This window comes from Coregonus clupeaformis, unplaced genomic scaffold (genome assembly GCF_020615455.1).
Source record: "Coregonus clupeaformis isolate EN_2021a unplaced genomic scaffold, ASM2061545v1 scaf1241, whole genome shotgun sequence".
Lineage (NCBI taxonomy): Eukaryota > Metazoa > Chordata > Actinopteri > Salmoniformes > Salmonidae > Coregonus > Coregonus clupeaformis.
In genome coordinates this window covers 103,415-116,191 of record NW_025534695.1, presented here as the reverse complement: position 1 = coordinate 116,191, position 12,777 = coordinate 103,415, and the positions used below count along the sequence as shown (strand labels likewise).

Here is a 12,777-nt window from a genome sequence, read left to right as displayed (position 1 = left end):
CCTGGTTTAGATCCTACCTGTCGGAAAGATATCAGTTTGTCTCTGTGAATGGTCTGTCCTCCGACAAATCAACTGTACATTTCGGTGTTCCTCAAGGTTCCGTTTTAGGACCACTATTGTTTTCACTATATATTTTACCTCTTGGGGATGTTATTCAAAAACATAATGTTAACTTTCACTGCTATGCGGATGACACACAGCTGTACATTTCAATGAAGCATGGTGAAGCCCCAAAATTGCCCTCGCTAGAAGCCTGTGTTTCAGACATAAGGAAGTGGATGGCTGAAAACTTTTTACTTTTAAACTCGGACAAAACAGAGATGCTTGTACTAGGTCCCAAGAAACAAAGAGATCTTCTGTTAAATCTGACAATTCATCTTGATGGTTGTAAAGTCGTCTCAAATAAAACTGTGAAGGACCTAGGCGTTACTCTTGACCCTGATCTCTCTTTTTGACGAACATATCAAGACTGTTTCAAGGACAGCTTTTTTCCATCTACGTAACATTGCAAAAATCAGAAATTTTCTGTCCAAAAATGATGCAGAAAAATTAATCCATGCATTTGTTACTTCTAGATTAGACTACTGCAATGCTCTATTTTCCGGCTACCCGGATAAAGCACTAAATAAACTTCAGTTAGTGCTAAATACGGCTGCTAGAATCCTGACTAGAACCAAGAAATTTGATCATATTACTCCAGTGCTAGCTTCCCTACACTGGCTTCCTGTTAAGGCAAGGGCTGATTTCAAGGTTTTACTGTTAACCTATAAAGCGTTACATGGGCTTGCTCCTACCTATCTTTCCGAGTTGGTCCTGCCGTACATACCAATACGTACGCTACGGTCACAAGACGCAGGCCTCCTAATTGTCCCTAGAATTTCTAAGCAAACAGCGGGAGGCAGGGCTTTCTCCTATAGATCTCCATTTTTATGGAACAGTCTGCCTACCCATGTGAGAGACGCAGACTCGGTCTCAACCTTTAAGTCTTTACTGAAGACTTATCTCTTCAGTAGGTCATATGATTGAGTGTAGTCTGGCCCAGGAGTGTGAAGGTGAACGGAAAGGCTGGAGCAACGAACAGCCCTTGCTGTCTCTGCCGGGCCGGTTCCCCTCTCCACTGGGGTTCTCTGCCTCTAACCCTGTTGCAGGGGCTGAGTCACTGGCTTGCTGGTGCTCTTTCATGCCGTCCCTGGGAGGGGTGCGTCACTTGAGTGGGTTGAGTTACTGACGTGATCTTCCTGTCTGGGTTGGCGCCCCCCCTTGGTTTGTGCTGTGGTGAGACCTCTGTGGGCTATACTCGGCCTTGTCTCAGGATTGTAAGTTGGTGGTTGGGGATATCCCTCTAGTGGTGCGGGGGCTGTGCTTTGGCGGAGTGGGTGGGGTTATATCCTTCCTGTTTGGCCCTGTCCGGGGTTTCTTCGGATGGGGCCACAGTGTCTCCGGACCGCTCCTGTCTCAGCCTCCAGTATTTATGCTGCAGTAGTTTATGTGTCGGGGGCTGGGGTTAGTTGGTTATACCTGGAGTACTTCTCCTGTCTTATCCAGTGTCCTGTGTGAATTTAAGTATGCTCTCTCTAATTCTCTCGTTCTCTCTTTCTCTCTGAGAACCTGAGCCCTAGGACCATACGTCAGGACTACCGGGCATGATGACACCTTGCTGTCCCCAGTCCGCCTGGCCTTGCTGCTATTCCAGTTTCAACTGTTCTGCCTAGCGGCTACGAAACCCCTACCTGTCCCAGACCTGCTGTTTTCAACTCTAAATGATCGGCTATGAAAAGCCAACTGAGAGACCTGAGCCCTAGGACCATACGTCGGGACTACCGGCCGTGGTGACTCCTTGCTGTCCCCAGTCCGCCTGGCCTTGCTGCTATTCCAGTTTAAACTGTTCTGCCTGCGGTTATGGAACCCCTACCTGTCCCAGACCTGCTGTTTTAAACTCTAATGATCGGCTATGAAAAGCCAACTGAGATTTATTCCTGATTATTATTTGACCATGCTTGTCACTTATGAACATTTTTGAACATCTTGGCATGGTTCTGTTATAACCTCCACCCGGCACAGCCAGAAGAGGACTGGCCACCCCTCATAGCCTGGTTCCTCTCTAGGTTTCTTCCTAGGTTTTGCCTTTCTAGGGAGTTTTTCCTAGCCACCGTGCTTCTACACCTGCATTACTAGCTGTTTGGGGTTTTAGGCTGGGTTTCTGTACAGCACTTCGAGATATTAGCTGATGTAAGAAGGGCTATATAAAATAAAATTGATTGATTGATTGTTGTATGGCATTGAAGCTCGTTTGGAGGTTTGTTAACACAGTATCCAATGAAGGGCCAGATGTATATGTTATGTATGGTACGACGTGCTGTACGTCGTACTGTACGTTGTTATGGTTTACGACAGTGTGCTGCGTTACGGATGAATGGGTTGTCAGAATGCGTGGCACATGTCATTAAACGACAGAGTGATGTTCAATGTGAAACTGTGCAGATGTCCGTTCTTTTACAACTAGGCTAGATATAACATTGGCGACGAAGATGGCTGAATTCAGTTTACCACCGCCAGCACCATTCCTCGCCGTGCCTGGCGAACCTCCAGTCCCGTGGAATAACTGGCTTGATAGTTTTAACACTTATTTAGAAGCTATGGACTTTTCTACAATCTCCGACAAGCGGAGGACAGCACTGCTCCGTCACTGCCTTGGTACAGAGGGACAGAGGATTTTCAGAGCGCTTGGATCGGCTCCTACATTCACTGCTGCAGTCAGCCTCTTACGGAACCACTTCGCCGGGAAAGAGCGAGTGCTCCTCCGACGCCACCGGCTACGGAAGAGACACCAACGGCCGGGTGAGTCCATTCAAAGCTACGTGGCTAATCTGAGGGATTTGGCTAGCTCTTGTAACTACGGGACACTTCAGGACGAGATCATCAGGGATCAGTTGATAGAGGGGACGTTATGTGAAAAGACAAGGGAGAAACTGCTTTTGGAATCGGATAATTTACAACTAGATGGAGCTATTAAAATAGCACTCCAGGTTGAAGCGCGTTGGAATGCTCTTCTATGCTAACAGACAGCTCTGCAGCATACACTCGGCCCCCCAGCCATTCTCACACAGCAGCTTCAGCCCGAGCAGGCGCACTACAACGATCACGCCGCTGCGCACGCCCTCCCGCGTCGATAGCTGCATGGACACAGACACCGACATGCCCGTGCAGCAGGCACACAGACAAACAAACAGAACTAGCTGTGGCAACTGTGGGGCTAGCTCTCACAATTCAAGGGCTTCAAACTGCCCAGCCCGTGGGAAAATATGCAAGAACTGTTCAAAATACAATCACTTTGCGAAAGTGTGTCGTTCTGCCCCTGCTACTAGCTCCACCCAGAACAGGCCCTTCGTTTCATCTCACTCTCAACATGAACACACGGAAATCCGAACCGTCTCCACCAACCATGTGTCATTCAGGACATGCACTGTGCAGCTGGGTGAGGTGGGTTTGCCTTTGCTGCTGGATACTGGCGCTGCGGTGTCGTTGCTCAACCTTGCCACTTACTACAAGTTTTTCAGTCACCTACCACTCCAACAGCCCTCCACTGCCCTGTGTGGGTACGGTAGATCTAAGATAGACATTGTAGGCACCCTCCAGGTCCCAGTACACTACGGCACCAAACATCTGCCATCATTCACATTTCATGTTGCAAAGCGGGGTGCCAACCTCCTGGGCCTCGACCTCTTCACAGGCTTGGGATTCACACTGAGAGATGACAGTGGGTCAGCTATCTACCAGGTTACCTGCACATGGCAACAGAACTGGCCGACTCTGTTTGATGGACTGGGCTGCCTCACAGCCTTTACTCACAGGCCCCTAGTGAATCCGGAAGTGACCCCAGTCATGCAGCCCCTGCGGCGCATTCCCTTTGCACTGCGTGATGATGTCACAAAAGATCTCCAGTCACAGTTGGATGCAGGCATCATTGAGCCAGTCAACGCTGCCCCCTGGATTTCAAACTTGGTCATTGCAACCAAAAAGTCAGGTGGAATCCGGACCTGTGTGGATCTCCGTGCTGTGAACAAGGCCGTTGTCCCGGATAAGTACCCCTTGCCTACAGCTGAGGAGCTGACCGCGCAATTCCATGGCTCCACGATCTTCACGAAGCTTGACCTTCGTCAGGGTTATCTTCAGGTACCCCTCCATGCAGCTAGCAGAGACCTCACGGCCTTTGTCACACACGCTGGCGTGTTCAGATATACACGCATGCCTTTTGGACTTAGCTCCGCCCCCAGCTGCTTCCAGAAGGTGATGAGCACCATCCTCGCTGGAATACCTGGGGTGGCGGTCTATCTGGATGACATCGTGGTCCACGGCCCTGACCTCCACATCCATGATTATCGACTCCACAGAGTATTCAGTGCTCTACTGCGGAACAACCTGACCCTGAACGGTGGAAAGTGCACCTTTGCAGCTCCAGCCGCCGAGTTTGTGGGCTTCCGCCTGTCGGCCAAAGGCATTGCCCCACTCATGTCGAACATTGAAGCCGTCCACCGGATCCCGGAACCGACCTCAGCCTCTCAGGTGGCCTCATTCTTGGGCATGACAGCTTACTACCTCCGGTTTCTGCCCCACTACTCTCAGACCACAGCGCCCCTTCGCCAGCTCCTCAAGAAGGATGAGCCATGGGCCTGGACGGCAGCCTGCTCAGACGCGGTCCGCTCACTGAAGAGCCAGCTCACCACAGCCCCAGTCTTGGCTCACTTTGACCCCGTCTGCCACACCATTGTCACATGTGACGCCTCAGCTGGAGCACTAGGAGCTGTCCTCTCACAGCTGCAGAATGGCATTGAGAGGCCCGTCGCCTTCGCCTCAAGGGCCCTGAGCCCCACAGAACAACGGTACTCTGTGGGCGAACGAGAAGCACTGGCCTGTGTCTGGGCGTGCGAAAGGTGGCACCTCTACCTATATGGCCGTCTGTTCACACTCCGAACCGACCACCAGTCCCTCACAACGCTACTGTCAGCATCAGGAACTGGCCACAAGCCACTTCGGCTGCACAGATGGGCCGACCGCCTCAGACAGTATGACTATCAGCTGAAGTTCACTCCGGGGAGGGATAACGTGGTGGCAGACCTCCTCTCACGCTCCTTTGACGCTCCTACTCCAACCGTCTTGCCAGACGACAACGAAACAGAGCTTGTACAAATGCTCTACGCTCCTCTTCAGTCAGTCGTCTCACTGGAGGAGCTGAAGCAAGCATCGGAACAGGATCCCACACTGTCTACCCTGCGCACCTACATACGCACTGGATGGCCAGCACATGTGCCGGAAGAGCTGGCGACTTTCGCCAGAGTGAAGCACGAACTTTCTTGCTGGGAAGAAGTCTGTGTCTCTCGAGGGTTTTGCACTGTGGTCCCGAGTGGCCTGCGTGCGCGTGTTCTATCCATGGCGCACGAGGGTCACTTGGGCATAGTCAAGGTCAAACAGCGATGTCGAGACCTTGTGTGGTGGCCAGGCATCGACCACGACATTGAAGCCCTGGTCAGGGATTGTGCTGCATGCCTCCTCAGTGGGAAAACAGGACAGTCCGCCCCCCCCCCCCTGCAGCCTCTCGCATGGCCGTCCCACCCCTGGGAGCACATCCAACTGGACATCTGTGGCGAGATCCATGGACACGCAGTCCCTCACCATCAGCGCTTCCTGGTGGTGGTGTATGACCTCCACTCTAAGTGGCCAGAAGTGGTTCCTGTCGGAACTGTCACAGCACAGGCCATCGTGGACATCCTAGACAGCCTGTTCACAAGGTGGGGCCTACCCCTCACCCTTACCACGGACAATGGGCCCCAGCTAACCTCTGCCGAGTTCTCCTCATATCTCAGCAACAAGGGAATCAAACACATCCGCACGGCCTACTACAACCCACAAGCTAACGGAGGGGTGGAACGCTTCAACCAAACGCTGAAGAACGGCATCAGAGCGCACCTGGTCCAGGGGTGCACGTTCCAAACTGCTTTGAATCAAACGCTAATGCACTACAGAGCAAGCAAACACACAACAACACAGGTCTCCCCGGCATCCCTCATGCTAGGTCGTGAGATGGAACTGCCACTGGACAGACTCAGAACACAGAGAGTAGCAGAACCGGCGACTAGGCGCACCCAAGAACAGCAGGCAGTGACCAGGCACCAAAGAGCAATGAAACAGCGTTTTGACAAGGCACACAGGGTGAAGAAGTCGATCATTCAAGTGTCAGACTGGGTCCGAGCCCGACGGCCTCAGCGGTGCAACAAAATGGCCTCATTCTGGTCGGACCCCTTGCAGGTCAGTCGACAACTGGGGCCCGCCACATTCATGATGAGCAATGGATCACGCTGGCACGCCAGCCGCCTCAGAAAAGTCCCTGCCCCTCAAGGAACACGAAGGCACACAAAACAGACATGCAGGCCAGAGACGCCACCGGATGGACCTCCTCCACCACTACCACCTGAGCCCCAGCCTCTGTGGGTTCCCCAAGGGCCAGAGCCACAGGCGGTGACGGTGGAAGAAAGGCCTATGCGGGCACGAACTCGCCCCTGCTTATCTGGGGGACTACTTAACCTCTTTTCATTCTTAGGCTCCGTTAGGTGTCATAGTCAACCTCCAGGTTAATGGACTGAACTGGCTAGTTTGGAGAGTCCATCCGTTTAAGGGTTAATGTTTATTTCTTACAGGTATCACTCTAGGTTCTTGCCCTATGGACATTTTATATATGGTACCAGTCCCTGGTTTTGGAAAGGGGGGGGAAATGTTATGTATGGTACGACGTGCTGTACGTCGTACTGTACGTTGTTATGGTTTACGACAGTGTGCTGCGTTACGGATGAATGGGTTGTCAGAATGCGTGGCACATGTCATTAAACGACAGAGTGATGTTCAATGTGAAACTGTGCAGATGTCCGTTCTTTTACAACTAGGCTAGATATAACAGTATACAAATTGGTGTCGTCTGCGTAGAGGTGGATCTGAGAGTCACCAGCAGCAAGAGCGACATCATTGATATACACGGAGAAAAGAGTCGGCCCAAGAAGTGAACCCTGTGGCACCCCCATAGAGACTGCCAGAGGTCCAGACAACAGGCCCTCCGATTTGACACATTGAACTCTATCTGAGAAGTAGTTGGTGAACCAGGCGAGGCAGTCATTTGAGAAACCAAGGCTATTTAGTCTGCCAATAAGAATGCGGTGGATGACAGAGTCGAAAGCCTTGGCCAGGTCGTTGAAGACGGCTGCACAGTACTGTCTATTTTCGATCGTGGTTATAATATCGTTTAGGACCTTGAGCGTGGCTGAGGTGCACCCATGACCAGCTCGGAAACCGGATTGCATAGCGGAGAAGGTACGGTGGGATTCGAAATTGTCAGTGATCTGTTTGTTAACTTGGCTTTCAAAAACTTTCGAAAGGCAGGGCAGGATGGATATAGGTCTGTAACAGTTTGGATCTAGAGTGTCACCCCCTTTGAAGAGGGGGATGACCGCGGCAGCTTTCCAATCTCTGGGGATCTCAGACGTTACGAAAGAGAGGTTGAACAGGCAAGTAATAGGGGTTGCGACAATTTCGTCGGCTAGGCTTTGTGTTGTGTAAAACCACATTTTACACTCCTTAACATCACATGTGTTGCTGTTGTGATCTGCAAAGGTGTAATTTGATTGGTATAAATACAAATACAAGCTCCATACCATGATAGACTTATCCTTATGGTTCTGTTCTCTCCTCTTGCTATCAAATGGTCCATTTAGCCCTTCTAGTAGTAATTCCCTTGTTTCCCCACTAGAGGTCATTGTAGTGCTATGATACAGCAGTAGGACGACAACTTGGCACCCTCTCACAAGCTCACCACACCCACATCATACATTGGGCCTTGCAGATAGTTGTTTAATTGTGTGTGTGGTTGAATAATCAGTCTATTCAGGTCACGGGGGTCGTTGTGATTAAGAAATAGGGGAGACAGGAGCACGTGCCATGTGGACAAAGAAAAAGGTATCGTTTTTTTTGTTTTTGCTTTGGTTATTATTTTTTTACAATTATAGTTAGGTAATAGAAAATGTGCCTTTAAAGAGCGTTTCTTAATTACATTTCAATCTCTGGCTCAAATGATTTGTTCTCTGCAGGGTTGCCATTGCAGCCCACTGGTCTGGGCGCATTCAGCAGGGCGCAACGTTTTGCAACGTTCCGAAATAAATATGGCATGTAGAACAAAAATGCCTCTGACATGTAGAATAAGGAATCACGTCATGGCATTTCGGTCTGCAACGTTCGACAACTGCATGTGGCCCTGTAGACTGTTCACAACAACAGCAGAGCAACAGTTCCACGTTCAGTACTTAATGCCGTTAATGGTATGTAATCCCAGCAACTGCTGTCCAAGTTAATAAAGTATAACACACATTTACACAGCCACAGCAGAAGGTAGCCTCACGGTTAGAGCGTTGGGCCAGTAACCGAAAGGTCACTAGTTCAAATCCCAGTGCCGACAAGTTGAAAGATCTGTTGATGTGAGGAGCAAGGTACTTAACCTTGCTTGCTCCAGGGTCACCGATGATAATGGCTGACCCTGGCCGTGACCCCGCTCTCTGAGGGTGTCTCAGGGGGAGTTGGGATTTGCAAAAAAGTCATTTTCAATTCACACACGCGTATTAATACACACTTGTACATTTGTGAAATAGGACGAATATAAGCGCACCCACCAAATTAATTAATGAATTATTGTCACCCATCAACTTGACCCTTTGTCACCCCTCCATCCCCAGCCCTTCATCAGGAGGGTCTGTTCAGGGTCAACGGTAACGTACGGGCGGTGGAGGGGCTTAAGCAGCGGCTGGAGAACGGTGAGGACGTGGACTTCCTGGTTGAGGCGGATGTGTGTACAGTGGCCAGCTTGTTCAAACAGTACCTCAGGGACCTGCCAGAAGGCCTGGTAGACTCCAGCATACAGCCTGCCCTTATACAGCAGCACCAGGGTAAGAACTTTTACTGTTTGGAATAATACGATGTGTGTGTTTGTCTATAAACTGTGAAGGAACTTGTCCTTGGGGGAATAATTGTGAGATAATGATGATCGATTTGATCCTAGTCTGTCAACAGTACTCTACTCTAGGGTCTTTGACCTTCACTGTCTCCATTCACAACATTAGAATTGTGTTCGCTCACTTCTCTAGTCATATGATCACTATCGTACCATATACTGTATACCCATTACCATTAACACATCAGTGATCATTCTCTTAACCATGGTGTCGAGGTCACAAATGGACGGTAATGATACATAGTCATTATCATACATAATCATAATTAAGCAGCATAATCATGCTCAAGTGGTGCTTCCATTTCGTTACCAGATACTACATACAACACCAGTGTAATCAGTGTTACCATTCTTCTACAGAGATACTATCAGAACAATCTACAGCTAAGAATACCAGTTGGCACTCGCCCTAAACCGTTTCCCAATCCCACCTTTAAATTCTGCAGCTCTTCGCCAGTGTTATACGTATCTAGGTCACGGTTCTGACTTCTGATTCGCTCGAAACAACAGGCTATCTTTAGATGTCTGCGTGGGTCACTGGCTGGGTCTTACACTGTGCAGGAGACAGGAGTTGACCTTTAACACAGCAGAAGTGTCTGGGGCACGGGACTGCATGACACACACAAACATCCGCTGACTCAGGCAGTGGAAAGGCAGCGAGGCATGGCTTCATTGGCTTCAGCTCAGAGTCCTTCTTCACGGACTCCTCAGTCCTAACAGTGTACAGTATGAGTCCGTATAAGGTCAAGGCAGTCCCATGCCCGTCACAGACTGTACTGGCATTGCTCTGGTCTTAACTCACCTCCATGATGATCTGGTTCAGTCTGGATGATGAAAAGGGAAGGGAAATGACACCCTATTCCCTATGTAGTGCACTAATTTCGATGTACACTCTGTTTTGGTCAAATTGCTCTGGTCAAAAGTAGTGCACTATATAGGGAATAGGGTGCCATTTGGGGCGTAGTCTCTGTTTTGGTTCAAAGTGCCTTGTGGTTGTCAGAGATGACAGAGAGTGTATATTATAAACTTGTTGGATGAATAGGAGTATTTGTCATAGCTTGGTGCCAGAGGATGCATTAAGAGAGTGTGGCCTTGCCGGGTACAAGTCAATGAAGAAGCAGGACTTGGATTGGCGAGGAAAATGACTCAATATGATTGGTTCAAGTCCCCATGTCAAGGTACAGGAACGTGTTCAACTGAGGGAGGGAAAAAATAATTGAGGGATGGATGGATGGATGAGCAGACAGCAGGAGAGCATGACAAAAAAAAGATGAATAGATGGAGGAGGAATTGGTCAATAGGTGCATTCCCATCGGAATGATAGAACGATAGATACGATGGAAAGATAGAAAGATGGAACAAATTATGACAGGACACAAATATCTATTTTATATCCCCCAGAGAGGTGGAAGGTGACCTGAATGTTCCCGCTCTCTGTGTGGCATGTGTGCTGTTGGACTGGCCACATATGATGCATCATGGGTACCAGGAAACCCATCTAAAAACCCAGTGTGGTTTGGCTGACATTTTGCTGCCCTGGTAGGTAATGTTACACATTAGCAGATTGCAGTGTTCGACCCGAAGATTTGCCACGTGAGGGACTTTGCTGCTGCGTGACTGCCATGGCAACGATAAACCGGATTACAATATTCTGGATTGTGATTAATTTTATTGTGAATATTCAGTTTAGGATTAGAGTTGGTCAATGTTCACTGTTTAGCCTCAAGCTGATGTCAGTCTTTCCTCTCTTTTTCAGGCGGAAATTCTTTGATATTGTTTATCTGGTTACGGATGATATGTCTTACCTTGGCGAAATGAAGGGAAATATGCAAAGAGGTCACTATCATAGACACCCATAGAGACATGTTAGAGATAGCGGTCTGAGATTAGGGTCAGTCTGTTTTGTAGTGTGGTAGAAAATGACAGTGGATCAACTGAGTAACTCTATCGTCATATAAAACCCAGGAACAAGCCTGTGTCTGGGCAGTCTTGGCAGAGTGAAGGGCTGACGTCTCCATCTGATCCCACTTCACCTCTCCCCACACGCACACACTCACACGCACACACACACACACACACACACACACACTCCTCTGAACTTCACCTCACCAGACTTACAACAGCTGTGAGTGCTCTCAGAGCTCATGAACACACACACACACACACCTCTGAACTTCACCTCACCAGACATGCAACAGCTGTCAGTGCTCTCAGAACTCCTGGTGCCCTCCTGTTGTGTACACACACACACACACACACACACACACACACACACACACACACACAAAACTACATAGACACATGTCTGCCTTACTCAAGACCAGTAGGTATGTCCCTTTATCCACGTCTGACCTCTGACCCCAATAGGAATCCTGACTGAGTACTGGCATCATCATGTTTTCACTGCCTTTTAATGCTAAGGTATTACCAGCATCGTGGTCATAGATGATACATTTAGAGCAGGTGTGTGCGTCATTCTCTTTCAAATATCAATGTGCGTCCAGCCCAACAACAGCCGTTGACCTGAAGTTAGGATTGTATGGTGTTAGTAGGCTTGTTTTCAATTTGACACACTTGACCTTAGTCGAAAGGCCACGACTCTCAGAACCCAAAACCAAAGCTTGTTTGTGTGCTTGTTTTGTAAGTCATGAGAGAATAATTATTATTGACAGATTATAAACTAGGTAATGTGAGCTAAAGTATTATTAAAAAACATGATCATGCCAATGCAATTCTTGGTATGTGGGTTAATAATCATGTGCTATCTTTCTCATCAACAAATTGGAGCATTGGTTCGAAGTACAGTATTCTCAAAATTCCTTAGAATCTTTTAATTTTTTATAATTTTGTTTCTACATGTTTGTGGTTTTCTTCTAGGTGTACAGCTGTTCAACCAAAGCACAACACAGTCTCTCCCCTCTCTAATAATGTCTAGAATAGAATACATTTACATCACTTAGCAGACGCTCTTATCCAGAACGATTATCAGGAGCAATTAGGGTTAAGTGCCTTGCTCAAGGGCACATTGACAGATCTTTCACCTAGTTGGCTCTGGGATTTAAACCAGCGACCTTTCGGTTACTGGCCCAATGCTCTTAACCGCTAAATTACCTGCCGCCCTGAATAGAACAGAACAGCTTTATTTTCTAAATGGTTCTCCCTGTATATTTCCCTCCAGAGTCCAGTGAGGATGGTTTCTGCTCAGACCTGAGGGTCTTACTCCACCAGTTGCCAGACATCCACTACAGCCTCCTGCAGTACCTCTGTCTCTTCCTCACCCTGGTGGACCAGCGCCACAAGGAGAACCGCATGACCGCTCTCAATCTGGCAACTGTCTTCGGCCCCAATGTCTTCCAGTAAGTTTTATTACATGTTCATGGGATTTTGGGATGGGTGTTAGTTTAAGACAGATGGGTTGCCAGGTTGGTCTAAATGGCAGATGACTGTCATTATGTTTAAGCCCTTGTTAAAGCCAGTTTATGGCATATATGTTATGAGTCATGCATGATGTTGTGGCGGAAAATGGTGCTATATCCCTTTAAAAAGATACACAGAAACTGTTCAAAATCAAATCAAATGTTATTCATCACGTTCACAGTTTACAGCAGGTATAAAAGGTGCAGCGAAATGCTTCTGTGCTAGCTCCCTCAACATTGCAGTACTATAATCAATAATAATCAATAATAATCAATAATAAAAAAGTAATAGAATAGTAGTTTTTGTATTTTATTAGG

At 48.3% G+C, this 12,777-nt stretch overlaps 1 protein-coding gene across 1 annotated transcript in view; it reads left to right on the top strand.

Moving 5' to 3' along the window:
- Window positions 1-12,777, top strand: part of LOC121535982 (protein FAM13A) — a 94,638-nt gene that overhangs the window by 18,539 nt on the left and 63,322 nt on the right. Inside the window, exons 3-4 of the mRNA XM_041843231.2 lie at window positions 8,769-8,978; window positions 12,222-12,399. Of these exons, the coding sequence (XP_041699165.2) occupies window positions 8,769-8,978; window positions 12,222-12,399 (388 nt within the window). The remainder of the gene's footprint in view (window positions 1-8,768; window positions 8,979-12,221; window positions 12,400-12,777) is intronic.